The following is a 22,706-nucleotide window of genomic DNA, read 5'->3' as shown; positions in this document are numbered from 1 at the left end:
TGGGGAGATAAGCAGAAGGTCAGATGATAGACCTCAGACACATGGTTTTGGGACACTGAATGAGCTGTGTTGTGCCCACAGAAAAAGTGGGTTTTGGAGGATCGATCAGTGGCTCTCACAGTGTGGAGAAGGTGTGACCGGTGGGGAGTTATTTGTGTGTCCAACCCTCGCCCGGGTTGATAGCTCCACCACAGAAGAACAGTCCTCTTTGTTGTGGTCACAGTCGGTGATTTCAAAAGGATTTCGGAGGACAACGGGAAGATCGACGGCGTCAGCTCACCTGAAGACTCAAATCTCTCCCTCTCTCTCTCCTTCGCTACTCAACTCAATACCATGAACTGAACTGAACTTTACTCATCATAAGACTGTATCTATTTACCCCTAGACTTGAAGGAGCTTGGTTTTCATATATTTCCACACTTACTGATATACTTACTTATATATAATCATTGCTAATCTGTTTGATTTATCTGCAGTTATATTACTGTATTATGTAGTTAGTAATAAATACCAGTAGTTAATAGTGATACTGGACTCCAAGGTGCTTTCCATTTCTGGTGGTTCTTTAACCCGTCATGGGTACTTGACAATTGATTGTACAGGAATGTCTGTACATAAGGTGACTCAGACAGGAAATGATAGGGTAGAGGTGGTGGAGGGTGTAGAGGGGTGGGTTAGTGGGTGGAGGTGTTGATCAGCCTTACTGCTTGGGGAAAATAACTGTTTTTGAGTCTTGTGGTCCTGGCATGGATGCTATAGGCTCCACCCTGGGAGAGGGGCAAACAGTCCATGAGCAGAGTAGGCGGGATCCTTCATGATACTGCTGGCCTTATTCCAGCACCATTCTATACACATGTCCTTGATAGTGGGTTGACTGATGTCACTGATGTCTTGGGCAGTTTTGTCTACCCATTGTAGAGCCTTTTTATCCGCCGCAGTGCAGATTCTGTACCATGCAGTGATGCAGCATGCTAGGATGCTCTCTACTGCTCATCTGCAGAAGGACGTGAGTATTGACGTGCATAGCCCAGCTCATAGAATCAGTTTTCATATCAACTTTGCTCCTAATGAAGCCCATAAGAAAGAGCAGATGCTTAGATATGCAATTCTAACCAAATGGCCACAGGTTTTAGGCACCATCACAAACATCACCGAGAATGAAAACACTCATCATTGCCCAGGAAGGTTCAGCAACTTCTTGGTCTTCCACTCTAGAACCATGTAGGTAGGATGCCAGAGATTCCAGATAGATATCATAATTCTTTCATCATACAATTGGCCAAGTTGTAAAATATCTTCAAATATAAAGAAGCAGTTACTGAATGGCTCCTTAGAAACAAATAATTCATTTAAGTTTAAAACACGCTTTGTGACACTTACAGAACCCCAAAGAATATGGCATGGAACTTATGACCACCTTGTTGCCACTAGATGGGTTACTGAACAAATTACTGATGTGCTGAAATGAACCTTAGACACCTGCAAAGTTCTGTGAGTGCCCATCAAAATGCATTGACCAGGATCTCCAGAATGGTTATGGTGAGCTGGTTACTTAAAAACATTGCACAACAGTGAGGGTTGGTGCAGCAGGAACAACAGGATCAGAATGTCTTCAAGTGATTCTGTGATACTATTGGCCAACATGTTGGCTTTGCAACCCTTGAAGGCTATGCCAAAGGCTGCTTCATCTGTAACTTCAGCGCCTGACTTGTCGATTGGGAGATTGGAAAGCATGCAATAGTGTGATAGGGTGGATGAAGGAGAAAGGAGGCAGCAGTTAATGGGAAGTGGAATTACTTCCATTTCTCCCTTTGAGTAAAACTGCAACATTCATAACCCCATTCATTATTTACCCTCTGCTCCCTGGTGACATTCTTCTAGAGCTAGAGGATATTTTCCCAGGAGATTTATGCCCAAAAAGCAGTCTCCAAGTGAAATTAAAAAGCAAAACAATGGAAGTACATGACAGGCAGCATCTGAGGAAAGAGAAGCAGTTAATATCTTGTAACATTTCAGGTTGAAGATTTTTATCATATGCTTTTTTTTTGGGACACCTGACAAAATACCCAATGCTCTCATTTACTGCATTAGAGGTAACTGCTTCTGAATTACAGCATCTTCATCAAACCAGCAAAACCTTGAGCATGAGGCTCTTGGCAGATCTGTCAATTTGATGTAGAGTTGTTGGCCTAAAGCAATATTCCATACCTCTTTCCACAATTGCTGCCAGTCTCCCTGGCCATTTCCACCACTTTGTTTTTTTGTTTGGATTTTTAATTCTTCAGTTTTTAGTTTTTAAAAAATTTTTGTAAGGCTTCATCTGCACTATTCATGGTTGCCATCAGTGTGCAAGCTTTTAATGAGTTCCCATGTTACTAGCTCTGACAAAGACATCATTACAAATGCATGCGATCTGCAGTGGCTGTACAAGCAACTTTTCCACACACCACTTGTTTCTCTGCAAATGACTCGTTTTGGCTGGGATACCAATAGCTAAGAATATTGGATGCACTGTACAGTGTTCCAGCTAAAATTATAGGTTTCCATTTCATTAACTACTTCTGAGTTCAGCACTGAGCCAAAGAAAGCACTAAGCCTCAGAGTCTTCACCTATCTTTGGACTCCATCATCTGGATGAGGAGAAAGAAGGAGGGGCAGATCAGCCAGAATTAACTACTGAGAAGAGTGGTCCTAAGGAATGAAATTAAGGAAACATGCATCTTAAGAATACATAGTTTCTGAGAACTACATTTTGTTGATATGTGCTCAACAATTAAATACTTTTGCATATGATCATATTCTTTTTACCTGTCAACTTCCACATATTAATCAATAAAATCCAATAAAAAGAATGGGGGAAATACCTCTTGTCACCCAAAAGCTTTGTTACTTCATCTGATTTTTCTTCACTAAACAGAGAGAGAAAATGTTTCTTAGTATTCAGAAAAACAATTTAAGCTAGCTTTCAAAACTATAGATGTCATATATTGGGACATACCTGAATATCTTTGCTGAGGTACTGTAACTTGTTAAGATGAAAAGTACATGGGCATTAGAAAAGTACATTAAATACAGCATTGCCAACTCTTAAAATAATTTTACAACTACAATCTTTAAGTAAGAATAAAAATGTATGCTAGTATTTTAATAAAGGCTTCATTTAAATTCTATCCAATTGTAGACTAGGAAATTATCATTTCCCAATCCAAGTTCCATATTTTAATATTGGATGTCAACTTTAAAAAAAGTTTCATGCTTCCAATCTGAAAAGAACTTTCATACCTTCGTAGTACTACCATTTAGTAATCTTTAAGAAAGACAAATCATATATGATAAACTCGATTCAACAGTGGCTGGAAGTATTGTTCACATTGTGTATCTGAGTTTTCAAAAAGCCTCTGTTGATGGCTCTGGTTTACAAGCAAAATTAATACCCCAGGACAAAAAAAAAGGCAGAGGAAACACACAAAAAATTTGTTACGCAGCTGAGTGCAGACAGGTGATTTTTCTTCTCACTGGTGGGAAGTATATATGAGAATCCCCCAATGGTGCTATTCTGACCCATTTTCTCTTTCAAAATTTACATATTGTACTAAATATAAAAATGTATGAAAATAAGTAGATGGCTGGTAAAATATGTTGGGGTTGCAAAGTGAATGCCTTCAATAGAATGGACCCTCCTGGTACCTCAGCAAGTGAATATAGCTACAAGGGCAGATGTACGATAAAGCAAAATCTGGTCTTATATTTCTTGCCAGCATTTATTATTTTGGACCTAATTTTGGTTACATATAAATGGCAAATTTAACTTTTTTTTTCTTGTATACTCAAATTAGTAAAAGCTGTTTTTCACTTGGCTGAAAATCATAACCTATAATAGGTGCATAATTGAATATTTAAGATCTAGAATTGTAGTAACTGAGTGAAACATGTTGGAACTCCACTAAGAACATACTATAAATGTTTTCTTAATGAGATAAACATGATCTGATTGTGAATTTACTTACAAGTTTTACATGAAACCTGTTAAAGCATTTCAATTTTATCAGTTGTTACTCAACTAAATAACAATGAAATAGCAGACCTACCCCAGCATACAACTTTGCCTAACTGTTCATGCATTAGCAAGGTGATGCCATCTCATTGACTTAATTGTGGTTTAAACATTCATCATTAAATTCACCTCTTTGGTAGTGCAGGTAACTTGGGCAGGAAAAGGCTTCCCTCTTCATCTACTAAACTGATTGAAGAACTGGCACTAGAAAGGAGGGTTAAAATTAGTAAATTTTAACTGATAACCAGAAATAGTTGCATGTTCAACAAATTCATCTACTTATCAATGGGGATTATAGGTCTTATTTTTGTTTTAACCAATCTTTTATTTTACTTCACACAGCCTATCTGCCCAAAGGACCAAGTGATTTTCTATCAAAAAATTTTGACATATAGAATATTGCTGCACTGAAAACATAGAAAGATACATACACCATCACCACATAGCTTGGTAATGGTCAGGCATGTCACTACTGAGGAGCAGTTTTCTAAATATTTTATGTAGAAACTCATTCATACAAAAAGATAGGTCTAAATAGTATTAAATGCACAGAAAATTGCTCCCAACACAGCCCTACTTACTTCCTTCTTCTGCATTATACAACTCTGAGATAATTTAAAGTAATAGGAATATGAAGTAAAGAAAGTCAGAGAAATGCAGGGGCAAATATCAGTAAACTAAATGGCATTTTCTTTATTCTGATATTTCTTGCTTGTTACATACACCTGTTAGGGTGCATTCTCCAGATACCTTATAAGGTAACCGTAGCCTTCAGCCAGTAGCAGATGTCATCAGGTGGTTCCCAACCTTCACAGAGTGTTTCGACCCTTAACCAAGACAGTCTCCAGTTGGTGGGCCAGCAGTGGTGGCCAAATCACTGCCCATCTGCTCCTGGCTTCCAGCTTCCCTCCTCTCGTCTACTCCAAATCCAACAAGAGGCTCCTTCTGCCTCTTCCCCCATCCTACAAGCTGCTTGTTTTTTTGCTCCTTTTGTCCTTTTTGTGAAAGGTGAGGGGAGTAAAAGTATTACTTTAAAGGGATTAAAAGTATTATATATGAATGCACGGAGTATAAGAAATAAAGCGGATGAGCTTGAGGCTCAGTTGGAAATTTGCAAGTACGATGTTGTGGGAATAACAGAGACATAGCTGCAAGAGGACCAGGGCCGGGAAATGAATATTCAGGGATATACATCCTAACGAAAGGACAGACAGGTGGGCAGAGGGGGTAGAGTGGCTCTGTTGATGAGGAATGAAATTCAGTCACTTGCGAGGGGGGACATAGAATCAGGAGATGTAGAGTCCGTATGGATAGAACTGAGAAACTGTAAGGGCAAAAAGACCCTGATGGGAGTTATCTACAGTAGCCTGGATATAAGGTGCAAGTTAAATCAAGAGTTAAAATTGGCATGTCACAAAGGTAATTCTACGGTTGTTATGGGGGATTTTGACATGCAGGTAGACTGGGAAAATCAGGTTGGTACTGGACCCCAAGAAAGGGAGTTTGTAGAATGCCTCAGAGATGGATTCTTAGAGCAGCTTGTAATAGAGTCTACTAGGAAGAAGGCAATTCTGGATTTAGTGTTGTATAATGAGACAGATTTGATAAGGGAACTCGAGGTAAAGGAGCCATTAGGAGGTAGTGACCATAATATGATAAGTTTTAACCTACAATTTGAGAGGGAGAAGGGAAGGTCGGAGGTGTCAGCATTACAGTTGAACAAAGGGGACTATGGACACGAGGGAGGAGCTGGCAAAAGTTGACTGGAAAGATACCCTAGCAGGGATGACAGTGGAACAACAATGGCAGGTATTTCTGGGAATAATACAGAAGGTGCAGGATCAGTTCATTCCAAAGAGGAAGAAAGGTTCTAAGGGGAGTAAGGGGCGACCGTGGATGACAAGGGAAGTCAAGAAGAGTATAAAAATAAAAGAGAGGAAGTACAACATAGCAAGGATAAGTGGGAAGCCAGAGGATTGGGAGACTTTCAAGGAGCAACAGAAGATAACTAAAAAGGCAATATGGGGGGAAAAGATGAGGTAGGAAGGTAAGCTAGCCAAAAATATAAAGGAGGATAGCAAAAGCTTCTTTAGGTATGCGAAGAGGATAAAATTAGTTAAGACCAAAGTTGGGCCCTTGAAAACAGAAACGGGTGAAATTATTACGGGGAACAACGAAATGGCAGACGAGCTGAACAGGGACTTTGGATCTGTCTTCACTAGGGAAGACACAAACAATCTCCCAGATGTAATAGTGGCCAGAGGACCTAGGGTAACAGAGGAACTCGAGGAAATTTGCATCAGGCACAAAATGGTGTTGGGTAAACTGATGGGACTGAAGGTTGATAAATCCCCAAGGCCTGATGGTCTGCATCCCAGGGTACTTAAGGAGGTGGCTCTAGAAATCGTGTATGCATTGGTAATCATTTTCCAATGTTCTATAGATTCAGGATCAGTTCCTGCGGATTGAAGGGTAGCTAATGTTATCCCACTTTTTAAGAAAGGAGGGAGAGAGAAAACAGGCAATTATAGACCAGTTAGTCTGACATCAGTGGTAGGGAAGATGCTGGAATCAACTATAAACGATGTAATAGCGGCATATTTGGATAGCAGTGGCAGGATAGGTTCGACTCAGCATGGATTTACTAAGGGGAAATCATGCTTGACTAATCTTCTGGAATTTTTTGAGGATGTAACTATAAAAATGGACATGGGAAAGCCAGTGGATGTAGTGTACCTGGACTTTCAGAAAGCCTTTGATAAGGCCCCACATAGGAGGTTAGTGTGCAAAATTAGAGAAATGGCATTGGGGGTAGGGTACTGACATGGATAGAAAATTAGTTGGCAGACAGGAAACAAGGAGTAGGGATTAACGGGTCCCTTTCAGAATGGCAGGCAGTGACTAGTGGGGTACCGCAAGGCTCGGTGCTGGGACCGCAGCTATTTACAATATACGTTAATGATTTAGATGAAGGAATTAAAAGTAACATTAGCAAATTTGCAGATGACACAAAGCTGGGTGACAGTGTGAAATGTGAGGAGGATGTTATGAGAATACAGGGTGACTTGGACAGGCTGGGTGAGGGGGCAGATGCATGGGAGCAGTTTAATGTGGATAAATGTGAGGTTATCCACTTTGGTGGCAAGAACAGGAAGGCAGATTACTATCTGAATGGTGTCAAGTTAGGAAAAGGGGAAGTACAACGAGATCTAGGTGTCCCTGTTCATCAGTCACTGAAAGTAAGCATGCAGGTACAGCAGGCAGTGAAGAAAGCTAATGGCATGCCGGCCTTCATAACAAGGGAAATTGAGTATAGGAGCAAAGAGGTCCTTCTGCAGTTATACAGGGCCCTGTTGAAACCACACCTCGAATATTGAGAACATTTTTGGTCTCCAAATTTGAGGAAGGACATTCTTGCTATTGAGGGAGTGCAGCAGAGGTTCACGAGGTTAATTCCCAGGATGGCGGGATTGTCATATGTTGAAAGATTGGAGCCACTGGGGTTGTATACACTGGAATTTAGAAGGATGAGAGGGGATCTGATTGAAACGTATAAGATTATTAAAGGATTGGACAGGTTAGAGGCAGGAAACATGTTCCCGATGTTGGGGGAGTCCAGAACCAGAGGCCACAGTTTAAGAATAAGGGGTAGACAATTTAGAACGGAGTTGAGGAAAACTTTTTCCACACAGAGGGTTGTGGTTCTGTGGAATGCTCTGCCTCAGAAGGCAGTGGAGGCCAGTTCTCTGGATTCTTTCAAAAAAGAGTTAGATAGAGCTCTTAATGATAGTAGAGTGAAGGGATATGGGGAGAAAGCAGGAAAAGGGTACCGATTGTGGATGATCAGCCATGATCACAGTGAATGGTTGTGCTGGCTCGAAGGGCTGAATGGCCTACTCCTGCACCTATTGTCTATTGTCCAGGCCCAGATCTGACAACAACCGCCATGCTGATTTGGCTGGGAAACCTCTGCAGCCGATCTCCACAACCATGCCTGCCATCTCTTGTCTTTACACTCCTGCACTAAGGGCTGGTACTTCAAGGCCTTTCTCTCGTGGGCCTCTTCCCATCCCTCCTCCCACGGCACAGTCAGTTCAACCAGAATTATTTTCTTGTCTTCGGTTGACCACAGTACAATGTCCGGGCATAGGGTTGTGTGCACCACATCCGGGAACTGCAGCCTCCTTCTCACATCGACCCTCATCTCCCAGGAAGGGCTGTTAGCAGCAGATTGGGCTTTGGTTGTTTGGTTATGAAAGGCTTGGCTCCCTCTTTGATGAAGGTGATGGCCTTCCTCAAGTCTGTGCCAGCTGTCCTCTTCTTGCATCTCTCCCACTAGTGTGTCAGCAAGATACAGAAGCACCTTATCATGGCGCCACCTATAACGTCCTTGAGTTAGAGCTGTTTTACACCCGGACAGTATATGATCCAGTGTCCCCTTTTGACTAGAGCTTACAGTTCGGGTCCTCTCTCATCCCCCACGTGTACAGATGTAATGGCGAAGGAAGGGTGTCATACACAAATCGCAAGAGGAAGGAAATACGGAAGGGCTCCAGTCTCCATAACTCTGCCCATGAGATCTTGCGCTTAGGCAGATCCCATTTTGTCCAGGCACCCTGGGACCCTTGTTCCACTGCATTTGACATCTGCTTCTCTTCCTCACCGATCCGTACTTCTGCCTGTACCATGTCTTGCCTGTTCCTTATGCTTGCGTTTCCCCACTGCTGGAAGTGAACTGAGCCGAGGCCTTGCCACCCGACACAGGGGTTGCCGATGATATCTCGCAGCTTCAGAGAACACACTGCCTCCTCCACAGCTTCGTTGGCTGCCCACTTGCACCCAGATCTGGTTGTAACACCTGCCTGCTTTACCAAGACGTCATTGGAATCTCTCAAACTTAATAAGGCTCTGCATTTTGCCACCTTGAATTCCTCCACAACAGATGACAGGGGAAGCCGCAGTTGCCCAGAACGAATGTAAAGGCCCACTGAAGAGAAGCTTGGGGGAACTCCCAACCATCTCCGCAGGTGCTTGTTGGTTTTCCATGGGGAACTCATAAAGTGTGAAGAGCCAGAGAAGCCTGGGCAGAATGCCGTACTGGTACAACCAGGTCTTGAATTTACTCGGAAGTCCGGATTTGTCGATCTTCTTCAGCCATTCGTCTGTCTGCTTCACAGCATTGGTGACATTGGCCCCATCTATCAATGACACATTAAACCACTTCCCCAAGCATTTTACCAGGTTATCTTCGATGGAAGGGATGACTTCACCCTGAACTTGGAGCCTAAACTTGCTAGGAACTTTGCGCTTTCTGATCACCATGCATCTGGACTTCTTGGCCTTGAAGGACATCCTCACCCAAGTGGCTACATTACCCAGGGTTTCCAATACCCATCTTGCTTGGACATGTGACACAGTTGTTATAGTGATGTCGTCCATGAACTCTCATAGAGCTGGCTGAACAATACTCGACTCCAGCGTCGGGCCGTGGGTTACATCTTCTGCTGCTAATAATAGGAGGTTCATTCCCATAATAAATAGGATCGGGGAGATGGTGCACCCTGTTGGAATCCCCTCTGGAGGTCCTGCCAACTAGTTGTGAAATGGGCTGATGTAAATCTGAGTTTGAATCCTCCTAGGTAGCTGGTGATCATGTCTCGAATGGCCACTGGGATGTAGTAGTGGTCAAGTCCTTCTAGGATAAGGTCATGTGGAATAGACCCGTAGGCGTTTGCGAGGTCTAACCAGACAACTGTTAGGTCGCCTTTTTTCTGCTTGACCTCACGGATCAAATGGCAGACACCCCGAAAAGCCTGGATGTAGTAGTGGTCAAGTCCTTCTAGGATAAGGTCATGTGGAATAGACCCGTAGGCATTTGCGAGGTCTAACCAGACAACTGTTAGGTCGCCTTTTTTCTGCTTGACCTCACGGATCAAATGGCAGACACCCCGAAAAGCCTTTCTGAATGGATGTGTCTCTTTTCCTCAATTAATTTGCTTTTCCTGATCCTAATTTGACTTCAGTTAATTCCCCCTTCTCCATCATTCATTCCTGTCTCCTCTCATTCCTTCATTTACTTTTAGTTAAATTGGTAATTTATTTAAAGACACACTGCAAATAGTTCACCAAAGTGAAACGACAAGCTAAAATCAAATGTATCAGTATCCCAGTGCAGTAAAGGGAATTACAGAAGCATGAGAGAGAGCCAGCCAAAGTTGATTGGAAAGAGACACTAGCGGGGTTGTTGGCAGAGCAAGAAAGGCTGGAGATTCTTGGATCAATTCAAAATACGCAGGATCGATACAACTCAAAGATGAAGAAATATTCGAAAAGAGAGGATGAGGCAACTGCCTGACAAGGGAAGCCAAAGACAAAATTTAGTAAAAATTTATAGTAAGTTGGGGGATGGGAAACTTTTAGAAACCAACAGAAGGAAACACAAAAAAAGCAATAAGGACAGAAAGATGAAAGATGAAAGTAAGATAACCAATATTATAGAAGACAATATCACAAGTTTTTTCAGATATTTAAAGAGTAAAACAAAGATGAGAGTGCATATTGGATGCTGGAAAATGACACTGAAAAAATTGTCAAGGGGGACAAATAAATGGTGGACGAACTGAAGACATTTTTTGCATCAGTCTTCACTGTAGAAGACACCAGCAGTATGCCAGAAATTTGAGTGTCAGGGAGCAGAAGTGAGTGTATTTGTTATTATTAAGGAGAAGGTGCTTGGGAAGCTGAAAGATTTAAAGGTAGATAAGTCACCTGGACCAGATGGACTACATCCCAAGGTTCTTAAAGAAGTAAATAAAGAGACTGTGGAGGCATTAATTGTGATACTTCAAAAATTACTAGATTCTGGAATGTTTTATATATGTCACTCCACTCTTTAAAAAGGGAGAGAGGCAGAAGAAAGGAAATTATCGGCCATTTAGCCTGACTTCAGAGGGAAGATGCTGGAATCCATTCTTAAGGATTAAGTTTCGAGGTACTTAAAGGCACATGATAAAATAGGCCAAATTCGGCCAGGTTTCTTTCAGGAGAAATCTTGCTTGACAAACCTGTTGGAACTCCTTGAGTTAGTAACAGGCAGGATGGACAAAGGAGAGTTAGTGGATTATCATTTATGTGGACTTTCAGAAAGCACATGAAGCTATGAATCAAGATAAGAGCCAACGGTATTACAGAAAGTATACAAGCATGGATAGAAGATTGGCTGACAGGCAGGAGGCAAAGAGTGGAAACAAAATCAGCCTTTTGGGTTTGCTGCTAGTGACTAGTGGTGATCCACAAGGATTGGTTTTAGGGCTGCTTCTTTTCACGTTATATGTCAATGATTTGGATGGCTTGGTGACCAGGTTTACAAAAGATAGAAAGATAGACAGGGAGTGTTGAGGAAGCAGGGAGTCTTCAGAAGAACAGACTGATTGGGAAAACAAGTGGCAGATAGAATATACTGCAGGGAAAGCTATAGTCATGCACCTTGGTAGAAGGAATAAAGGCATAAACTATTTTCTAAATGGTGAGAAAATTCAAAAAAATCAGAGGTGCCAAAGGACTCAGGAAATTCTGCACGAGAACTCCCAACAATAAACTTGCACACTGAGTCAGTGGTAAAGAAGTCAAATGCAATATTAACATTCATTTTGAGAGGACTGGAATATAAAAGCAAGTTTGTGATACTGAACAACACACACGAATGCTGGACGAATTCAGCAGATTAGGCAGCATCTACTGAAAAGAGTAAGCAGTCAAGTAGAAAAAAAGATGAGAAATTAGAGCAAGAAGGTGTGGGGAGAGGAGCAAGTATTACAAGGTGGTAGATGATAGGTGAAACTGAAAGGGGGAGGGGCGAAGTAAAGAGCTGGGAAGCTGATAGGTGAAAGGGATAAAGGGCGGGAGAAGGGGAATCTGACAGGACATGACCATGGAAGAGAGAGAAGGGGGAGGAGCACAGAGGGAGGTGATGGGCAGGTAAGGAGGTGAGGTGAGCAAGGTAAATGGGAATGGAAATGGTGAAGGGGGAGGGGGCAATTACCAGAAGTTTGAGAAATTGATGATCATGCCATCAGGTTGGACCAAGTGCCATACCTGCCCCACACTACCATTCAGGGCCCCAAACAGTCCATTGAGGTGAGGCAACACTTCACCTGAAAGTCTGTTAGGATCATCTACTGTATCCAGTACTTCCAGTGTAGTCTCCTATAAATTGGTTGGACCTGACATAGGAGACCGCTTTGTTAAGCACCTACGCTTTGTCCACCAGAAAAAAAAACAGGATCTCCTGGTGGCTAGCCACTTCAGTTCTACTTCCCATTCCAACATGTCAGTCCATGGCCTCCCCTACTGCAGTGATGAGGCCACACTCAGGTTGGAGGAGCAACACATATTCTGTTTGGGTAACCTCCAACCTGATGGCATGAACATCGATTTCTTATACTTCTGGTATTTTCCCCCTCCCCTTCACTATTTCTATTCCTGTTTCCTTCTCACACCTGATCTCCCAACCTGTCCATCACCTCCCTCTGATGCTTCTCCCCCTTCCCTTTCATGATTATCTACCGTCTCTTATCAGGTTCCCCCTTCTCCAGCCCTTTATCTCTTTCACCTATCGGCTTCCCAGCTTTTTAGTTCAACCCTCTCCCTCTCTCCGTTTCATCTATCCCTTATCACCTAGTACTTCCTCCCCAACCCCCACCTTCTCATCTGTTTTTCCAGTCCTGATGTAAGGGTCTCGGCCTAAAATGTCCACTATTTACTCTTTTCCACAGATGTTGCCTGGCCTGCTGAGTTCCTCCAGAACTTTCAGTGTGTTGCTTTGATTTCCAGCACCTGCAGATTTTCTCGTTTGATGTAATACTGAGGCTTTATAAGGCATGGTTTAGACCGCACTTGGAGTATTGAGAGCAGTTTGGACCCCTTATCTGAGAAAGGATGTCCTGGCATTGGAGAGGACCCAGAGAAAGTTCACGAGAATTATCCCAGGAATGAAAGGGTTACCATATGAGGAGCATTTGGTGGTCTGGGCATGTGCTCATTAGTGTTTAGAAGAATGACAAGGGAATCTCATTGAAACATATTGAATATTGAAAATGCCGAGATGGAGTGGATGTGAAGAGGATGTTTTCTATAGGGGGGAAGCCTAGAATAACTGAATGTCCCTTTAGAAAAGGGATAAGGAGGAATTTCTTTCGCCAGAATGCAGTGAATCTATGGAATTCATTGCCGCAGACAGCTGTACAGGCCAAGTCATTCAGCATATTTAAAGCAGAGGTTAACAGGTCCTTGATTGGTAAGGGTGTCAAAGGTTATGGGGTGAAGGCAAGAGAATGGGGTTGAGAGGGATAAAAAAAAATCAGCCTTGATGGAATATTGGACTTGATGAGCCAAATGGCCTAATCCCGCTCTTATGTCTTATGGTTTTATCATTTCATTTCAAATGCCGTTTGCAAAATTCTTGTCTAATAGCAGATATCATTTCTAACAAAATGGAACCAATATTACTCCTATATTTTACTTTTGGATGGCACAAAACTAATGCAATTGGATTTAATTGTACAAAGATAAAGAACCAACACCCTAGTGAAACACCTTGTATAGTGTGACAAGAATACACATAAATTAAGATGTTAGCTGTCCTGTGTGATCAGCAGTTGGTCTGCCACCTGTCTTCAGGACAGAGAGAGATAAGGAAAACAATGGAGCAGCATTTGGAGATGTGTAATGAAGGGACGGGAGAGAGAGTAACAGAAGGAGAGAGCTGTCAAGAGCGGCTCCCCCTTTGAACCCTGAACTGTTTGAAGTGATGGACAGGCGATACCCCAGCAGGGGGATAAAAAGGGACAGGTTCGCTAAGGCAGGACACACACGACACCTGAGGTAACAAGACCCTGGAAGCGATGCGCCTCTCACAAGTCGGTGGGAAGTACCGGGCCATAAACGCACAGGGTGGAAAGGCACAATCGGTGGGAACCTGGTGTGAGTCCACCCTTGCCTGGGTGCCAGGTTCAGCGCAGGGAAACGATCGTATCTGGAAATGGAGGGGTCATGGTCGGTGACCTCAGATGACATCACAAAGGACTCGCCCGACAGCTGACTGCGAAGGTCTGTGTGGAAGCCATTTGAATATTCATTCGTTTTTGCTCTCTCTCCTTCCCCCACACTGTCCATCTCCAACGGCAGCGATTACTGTGAACTGAACTGAACTTTGCGTCACTTTGAAACTGGTCATTTGCCCCTAGACAACGACAGAGCTTGATTGATCCTGTTATCTGAATTCTGTGTACATGTATGTTTATCATTGCTGAACTGTTGCATTCATTATCCTTTTGATTAGAGTACTGTGTTGCTTGTTTCTTTAATAAAACTTTCTTAATTCTAGTAATCCAGACTCCAACTGAGTGATCCATTTCAGCTGGTTTGGCAACCCAGTTACGGGGTACGTAACAATAGTTAGTTTCATTGCTAATGAAACACTCAGTAGACTTAGGAACCTGGATTTGCACTGAAAGTGGCATTATCCATTAGACTGCAGAACAAGTATTGGAAAATGGGAAAGTGAGATTAGATGAGTCATTGGTGAAACAACAGGCTAAGTGGCTGCCTTCAATGATGTCATTTCTATAACTGCAATACAAGCTCAGTTTAAGTTCTTAATTACCTTTTTTGATCCATGACCTCAGCCCAATACATGCAGGTAACCACATTTTCCAGGTTGAAAAAATGTAAGATCTCTGCTTTTTCCACATCACACAGAACAACTCGTTGAGTATCTGCAAGACTAAATGCTAAAACTAGAAATAAAAAAACAAATTTATCACCAACATGGACATTTTAAAAATAAAGCATCTTGAAAGTCATGGTACAGTGGATTCTGGTTAATGAGAACACATCGTGACCAGTACATTATGGGCCAATTAAGCGGCTACCCCAACTAGCCAAAGTTTATGGAAATAGTTAAAAAGGTATAAAAAAGACAAAATGAGTAACAAATTATGTATTTAAATGAAATACAGAACACATTAGAACACTGCCAAAATTATTAAGTACTGTAAAACTGATGTGTTAGATCCTAACAGTGACGGAGGAATTCATCCAGTGTACGCAATGAACAAAGTCAGTGCAGACACCTAGTGTAAATAATGAACTGCCTTCATACAATGCTATCAACGATTACATCCTCCAAATCTTCATTTTCATTGTAGCGTTCAAGATGACTTTAGATACCTTTAAATTCTTTGTAGTTCCTAACTTGCTTAAGTAGTGAAATTGTTTTATTTTCACTCCTAGTAGTTTCTGGCATCTGCAAGCCTGAAGGATTGAAATCACAGTAAGCAATTGGAACTGTCTTACTGCTTATTTCTTGCCAAGTATCAGTGACAAAAATCACTGCTTTTAGAACACAACCACAGGCAATTGACACTATTCAAAAACTATTCGCTCAAAGAACGGTCTATCAGCCATACAAGTGCACACAACTGATACTAGTTAGAAACTGTCTGGCAAGGCTTCTGTCCCAATTAAGCAGCATAGTGTCCCAAATAAATGAAGGGAATCCTGGTAATTTTCTCGATTAGTGTTTGGTCTTTAAGTGTTGTTCCATATAAGTGGCTGCCCCAAATACCTAGAATCTACTGTATTTGTTTTTGTTACCTTTTCCATCTGGCCTCCATGCTAATGATGTTACTTCTTTTCCTGTGTTTTCATTGGGTGACAAGCTCCACACCCGTTGAAAGTGTGCTAAACGGTGAAGCAAAACCTGGAAATTAAACAAAAATTATTTGGTACTTTGTTATTTACAGATTAGGCAGCAGCTGCTTTAATAATACCTCAGAGAATAATGATATTAATGCAAAGAAAAGGAAGTTTGGCTTGTGTTAATAACTTGGTATCAGCTAAAAATGCAAGGAAAAGGATAATTGTAATTATGGAATATCCAGGAGCTAACCTAGGAGTGCCTTTGACTCAGTCTTAATGTTTCCATGCCCTTTGCTGTCTCTAGTACTTCCCTGAAGTTTTCTCCCTTCTCTCTATCCTGGGTGGTCCCTGCTGCTTTCTCTTCATTGTCTAAAGAAGCTATTCAAAGATTCAAAGTACAGTTATTATCAAAATATATATCTAGAATACAACTCCGATTCTTCCTCCCACATGCAGCCTCAAAACAAAAAAAAACACCAAGGAAACACCAAACAAACATGGAAAGAAAAGAATGAATTGTGCAAATGGCAAAAAGCAAGCAAACAACATATAAAATATTGAACATCAAATCAGTAGGATTCAGTTTAGTTCAGTGCTGCACCACTAGCCAATGCAGTCTAGAGGGTCATTCTTGGCTGAAGCACCCCAGTACGCATTGATCAAACTGCTCAAAAACAGCAAAGAGTAACCAGAATCCAGGAATACATGCAACATGAACCTCAGAGTCCCCCAAAACGAGTTCACAGCCTTGCCTATCAATCCTGGCAATGTGGATCCTAAGACTCCTGCACTTTCTTCCAACAGCAGCTAGGTAGAAGGGAAGGAAGACCAACTACTTGCAGGTAGACAGTGTTACGTACCCCGTAACTGGGTTGCCAAACCAGCAGAAATGGATCACTCAGTTGGAGTCTGGATTACTAGAACTAAGAAAGTTTTATTAAAGAAACAAGCAACACAGTAATCGAAAGGATAATAAATGCAACAGTTCAGCAATGATAGTCACACATGTGCACAGAATTAAGATCACAGCATCAATCAAGCTCTATCGTTGTCTAGGGGTAAATGACCAAATTTCAAAATGACTCAAAGTTCAGTCCAGTTAGTAGTTCAGTTCGCAGTAATCGTTGCCATGGCGATGGACAAGGTGGGGGAAGAGAGAGAGAGAACAGGAACAACTGATCATTCAGACACTGCTTCGCTCACAGACCGGCGAGATGGCTCACAAGCAACTTTTGGGCGGGTCCTTGGTGATGTCACCTGAGGTCACCGACTGTGACCCCACCTCCAGATGCGGTCGATTCTCTGCAGTGAACCCGGCACCCAGGCAAGGGCAGACACACACCGGGTTCCCGCTGATCGTACCTTTCCACCCTGGTCGTTGTCTGGTACTTCTCACCCATTCGTGAGAGGCGCACCGCTTCCAGGGTCTCGTTACCTCGGGTGGCGTGTGTGTTGCCTTAGCGAACCTGTCCCTTTTTATCCCCCTGCTGGGGCATCGCCTGTCCACCACTTCAAACAGTTCAGGGTTCAAAGGGGGAGCCGCTCCAGACAGCTCTCTCTCTCCCACGTCCCTTCATTACACATCTCCAGACGCTGCTCCATTGTTCCTTATCTCTCCTTCCCCTGAGGGCAGGTGGCAGACCAACTGCTGATGCCACTGATGCTAGCCCAGGCCAGCAAGCATCTTAATTTTATGTGTATTCTCGTCACACTTCCCCCTTTTTAAGGATTTTTACCGGGAGGTAAAAATTACAAACATGAATACATTATTTGATACATACACAAATATACATCTTTATCAGCTATTTGGCTAACACAGCGAGTTTGAAGCTGTCAACACCTTGACAGACAGTCATCACATTTTCTGTTCCTTTTACACGTGTTATTAATAATCCCTTAGACCAGGCTCCAACTCAGCAAACTTCATAATGGCCAAAAATACTGATGAATTGCGACCAACGTAACCTCTCATTTGGTTTTGTCCCGGACCACAATAACAAGGGTCGTCCCATTCCGACTCAGTTTTCTCTCGCAAGGGCTTAGTAGGAGGGGGACGGGTATTGACCGCAGAGTTATTGCAAAACTTCCTGCAGTACCCCACCATCTCCAAGAGCCTTCTGAGGGCCCTCTTGTCTGTCGGGGTTGGGAGATCAGCGATAGCCTGCACTGTAGCTTGCATCGCTGCCAGCTGCCCGCTGCCCGTGTCACCACAATTCCCAGGTAAGTGACCTTCGTGTGGCCGAATTCATTTTTTTCAGGGTTCACTATCAAGCTGGCTTCAGACAGCCGTATTAAATTGCCAATACACACCTCTGTGTTCATCAGCCCTTTAGTCACTGAATTACTCAAAAAATATGGGTGTTGTTTACTTGGCTGCCCTATTGTAACCACAATCACCCAACGTCCCAGTTCTTTGCATTTCTTCGGGACAATCAAACACATGGGTGCGAGTCGTTTAATTACTCCTTCTAAAGATTCGCTTTGTTCGGGGATTAAGGGAGAGACCTTATCAGTAGACCTGGCCAAAACCATAGCCTTCTCCCATCTGACCGATCCCATCCTAATCTTTTCAAAATGGTTTTTTCCTCTTATCAGGGGGCCCCTAGCTTCATTCATTTCCATGCTAACACCGACTAGGTTTGTTAGCATATCAAAAGCCGGTGACCGTCTCAGTTCGCGTCGGTCATGATCAATAACATTTTTCCCCCTGGGCAGCCGGTAAATCTCTTTCATGATTCCACCAACTGTTTCCTCCAGCACCGCAAAATGTCCACCGGGGGGTACCTCGTGGGCCATGTTAAAAACCTCATCCCCATAACTCTTTTGCATCACCCCCCACTCCTCATCTGCGGATACTGTACTTGATTTCCCTTTCTTCCTTAGCACTTCTTCCTCCGCACAATAGCTTGTCAAGGCTGTGTCAGAGAGAGCGGTCTCTGCCAAAACCATCAGCCCCTCGTCTCGCTCCTGCGTCTGCACAAATTCTTTCCTGGCTACTGCTACGTTCGTCCCAGCTCCCTCACTACCACTTGTCTCACTACCCTCTTTCTTTCCATTTTCTACCCCCTTCTCGTACAAGGTTGGCAGAAACGTTTCAGCCAAATTTACCACCACAGCTAAATTCACTACCGCAGCCCCATGATAAACCTGTGAGTCCATGGGCGGGGCCTCACTGTTGGCAGGCTGACCTGTCAATCTCACGACTGGGAACACGATTCCCCCGGCGATGTCATTACCGAGCAAGACTTCCACATCTTTCATCGGTAATTCGGACCTCACCCCGATCGTGACTAGTCCAGAGACCAGGTTGCTCTGTAAGTGTATCTGGTGCAAAGGGACTGACTCTGTCCCTTCTCCAACACCTTTGACCTCTACCTCCCCAGTCTGGGTCTCTGAGCTAAACTCTAATACACTCTTCAGTATTAGTGACTGACACGCTCCCGTGTCTCTCCAGATCCGCACTGGAACTGGTTTTAACCCCTCCTTCACTGACACCAATCCGGCCGAGATAAACCTCTCGCGCCCTTCCTGGACTTTTTCAGACCTGTCCTTCCCTAGCGGTTCGCTTAACAGCTCGATACAGCCATTCAAAATTTCCGCTTTTCCTTTCCCCGTCTCCTTCCTTGGGGCAAAGCACCTGGACGCAAAGTGTCCGGCTTTCCCACAATTATAACAGACGACCCCAGGAGACTTCTTACCACACTGCTCCCGGTCTACCTTATCCTTTTCACTAGTCCCCGGCTTATTTTCTGACTTTTCCGGCGGACTCTCCCCGCCGTCCTGACTACCCTTCTGGTAGCCTTTACTCGGGGCAAACTTCATTTTATGCGTCAATGCATACTCATCCGCTAACTTAGCAGTTGTGGCTAACGTGGCTGCCTCTTTCTCATCGAGGTAGGGTCTCATATCCTCAGGGACACAACCTTTAAACTGCTCAATCAGAATCAGTTGTAGCAGTCTGTCATAATCCCCCTCTACCCCCTTCGAGGCGCACCAACGCTCACAATATGTTTGCATCTCACGAGCAAACTCCAAATACGTGCGGTCCCACTGCTTCCTCGCATTCCGGAACCTCTGCCGGTATGCCTCCGGGACCAACTCATAAATCCTGAGGATGGCCTCTTTCACCACCTCATACCTCTGGGCATCTTCCGCAGACAAAGCTGAGTAAGCTTCTTGGGCCTTCCCTTTCAGTACACTCTGAAGTAAAACAACCCACTTATCCCTCGGCCAGTCCTGACTTATAGCCACTTTTTCGAAGTGGAGAAAGTACCGATCCACGTCGGTATCGTCAAATGGGGGAACCAGCCTAACCTCCTGGGTCGCCCGGAACCCTCCACCTTGGTTCGGCACGAGCCCCTGCTCGGCCCTTATCTTTAACTTCTCCAGCTCAAATTCCCTTTCCCTCTGTTTCCCTCTCTCTTCTCGCTCCCATTGCCTCTCTTTCTCCTCTCTCTCTAACTGTCTGTCCCTCTCTTTCTCTTCTCTCTCTAACTGTCTCTCTCTCTCTTTCTCTTCTCTTTCCAACTGTCGTACCCGGAACTCGTGCTCGAGTTTCAGTTTTTCAAGCTGTACCTGTACCGCGTCTCCAGCAGGTTTTTCAATAGACACCATCCCCAGCTCACCTTGGGGAAACACACCTTTAGATACATAGTGCTCTACAATAGCTCTGTGTATCTCCTCTCTCCTCATTGTCGACTTCACCTTAGCAAGATTCAACCGTTTGGCCACAGCTACAAATTCCGATTTCCTGGCATCCTCTAATGCCTCCAAGGTCGGCGCCTTTATAAATTCCTCAGCCTCCATTTCTGCTGTTTGTCTTTTCTTTCTTTCGGGAATCTTAACCCAATCAATTTACTCCGTCCAAAATTTAGCGTTCAAAATCCCGGACGAGCCCCCACTTATGTTACGTACCCCGTAACTGGGTTGCCAAACCAGCAGAAATGGATCACTCAGTTGGAGTCTGGATTACTAGAACTAAGAAAGTTTTATTAAAGAAACAAGCAACACAGTAATCGAAAGGATAATAAATGCAACAGTTCAGCAATGATAGTCACACATGTGCACAGAATTAAGATCACAGCATCAATCAAGCTCTATCGTTGTCTAGGGGTAAATGACCAAATTTCAAAATGACTCAAAGTTCAGTCCAGTTAATAGTTCAGTTCGCAGTAATCGTTGCCATGGTGATGGACAAGGTGGGGGAAGAGAGAGATAGAACAGGAACAACTGATCATTCAGACACTGCTTCACTCACAGACCGGCGAGATGGCTCACAAGCAACTTTTGGGCGGGTCCTTGGTGATGTCACCTGAGGTCACCGACTGTGACCCCACCTCCAGATGCGGTTGATTCTCTGCAGTGAACCCGGCACCCAGGCAAGGGCGGACACACACCGGGTTCCCGCTGATCGTACCTTTCCACCCTGGTCGTTGTCTGGTACTTCTCACCCACTCGTGAGAGGCGCACCGCTTCCAGGGTCTCGTTACCTCCGGTGGCGTGTGTGTTGCCTTAGCGAACCTGTCCCTTTTTATCCCCCTGCTGGGGCATCGCCTGTCCACCACTTCAAACAGTTCAGGGTTCAAAGGGGGAGCCGCTCCAGACAGCTCTCTCTCTCCCACGTCCCTTCATTACACATCTCCAGACGCTGCTCCATTGTTCCTTATCTCTCCTTCCCCTGAGGGCAGGTGGCAGACCAACTGCTGATGCCACTGATGCTAGCTCAGGCCAGCAAACATCTTAATTTTATGTGTATTCTCGTCACAACAGCGTCAAACATCCTCCTGTCTTTCACTCTTGCCCTTGTTGACTTCAATCTTGCTCCACAGCTCAATTGGAGGGAAGCAATGGAGTCAATCATGGAACCTTGCCTCCTGCACCAATTCTTCAGCCAGGCATTCATCTACCAAATCATCCTACTCTTACCCTCACTGGCATATGGTATAGATGGCAATCCAGAGATTATTACACTGGAGGTCATGCTTTTCAGCTTTATGCTAACCCCCCTCTAATTCTGATTCTCTCTCTCTCCTTCATTTTTGCACCTATGTCATTAGAACCAAAATGTATCAGGACTACCGGCTATTCACCCTCTCCCTTTAGAATACCGTGCATCCAACCCAAGATATCCCTGACCTTCGCACTTGGGAGACAACATACCATCAGCATATCTCTTTCACACCCAAAGAATCTGTTTTCTGCTCCTCTAATTATGGAATCCCCTATCACTACTACACTCCTCTTCTCCCCCCTTTCCCTTCTGAGCCCCCAGCCAGACTCGGTGCCAGGGATCTGGTTGCTGCAGCTTCTCCCTGGTAGGTCATCACCCCCAACTGTATCCAAAGTGGTACATTTGTTACTGAGGAGAATGGCTAGGGGTACTCTGCTCTGGTTGCCTGTTCCCCTTCCCTCTCTTCACAGTCACCCAGGGACCAGCCTCCTACAACTTAATGAAGACGACCTGTAACTCCTATCCATCATCTCCCCGTTCTTCTGATGAGCTGAAGGTCATTGCAGTATTTAAGGAGCTGCAGCTCAATGCACTTCATGCAGATCCAGTTATCAGGGAGAGTGGAGGTCTCTCAAATTTCCCACATCTTAGACAAGAAACATACCACTACCTCCAGATCCATTACAGTGCACTAGCTATGTACTAACAGGAAAAATATTTACTAAACACTTACTTACTTAGAACCTCCGCCTGTGCTTGCCCAAGCCTGTCTCACCTAAGCTTGTTGAGCCGACGCCAGACCACTCTAACAATGCCCCAATCCAACAATCATTGCTCCAACAATGATTGCTACACTTACATCTTCCTTCTTTTAAATGGCCCCATGCTGACTTCCGCTCGCTGAGCGACAAAACTGAAAGCACCCGAGCTCTTTCTACACCTGGCGCTGCATCAGAAATGAACGACCACTCCTGCCGATTGCTCCCACTGAGATAAAAGCCA

General features: G+C 43.9%; 1 protein-coding gene across 4 annotated transcripts in view; it reads right to left on the bottom strand.

Moving 5' to 3' along the window:
* Positions 1-22,706, bottom strand: part of anapc4 (anaphase promoting complex subunit 4) — a 115,836-nt gene that overhangs the window by 83,150 nt on the left and 9,980 nt on the right. Inside the window, exons 3-7 of one of the 4 annotated variants that reach the window (XM_063043341.1) lie at positions 15,710-15,815; positions 14,718-14,850; positions 4,184-4,258; positions 2,999-3,019; positions 2,865-2,909 (exon numbers count right to left, since the gene is read on the bottom strand). In XM_063043341.1, coding sequence (XP_062899411.1) covers positions 2,865-2,909; positions 2,999-3,019; positions 4,184-4,258; positions 14,718-14,850; positions 15,710-15,815 — 380 coding nt within the window. Of the gene's footprint in view, positions 1-2,864; positions 2,910-2,998; positions 3,026-4,088; positions 4,112-4,183; positions 4,261-14,717; positions 14,851-15,709; positions 15,816-22,706 lie in introns of those variants that run through there. The other 3 variants (XM_063043340.1, XM_063043342.1, XM_063043344.1) reach the window with 3 other exon arrangements.

Source organism: Mobula hypostoma, chromosome 3, assembly GCF_963921235.1.
Source record: "Mobula hypostoma chromosome 3, sMobHyp1.1, whole genome shotgun sequence".
Lineage (NCBI taxonomy): Eukaryota > Metazoa > Chordata > Chondrichthyes > Myliobatiformes > Myliobatidae > Mobula > Mobula hypostoma.
The sequence above is the reverse complement of the archived record's forward strand: the minus strand, read 5'-3'. Positions and strand labels throughout refer to the sequence as shown.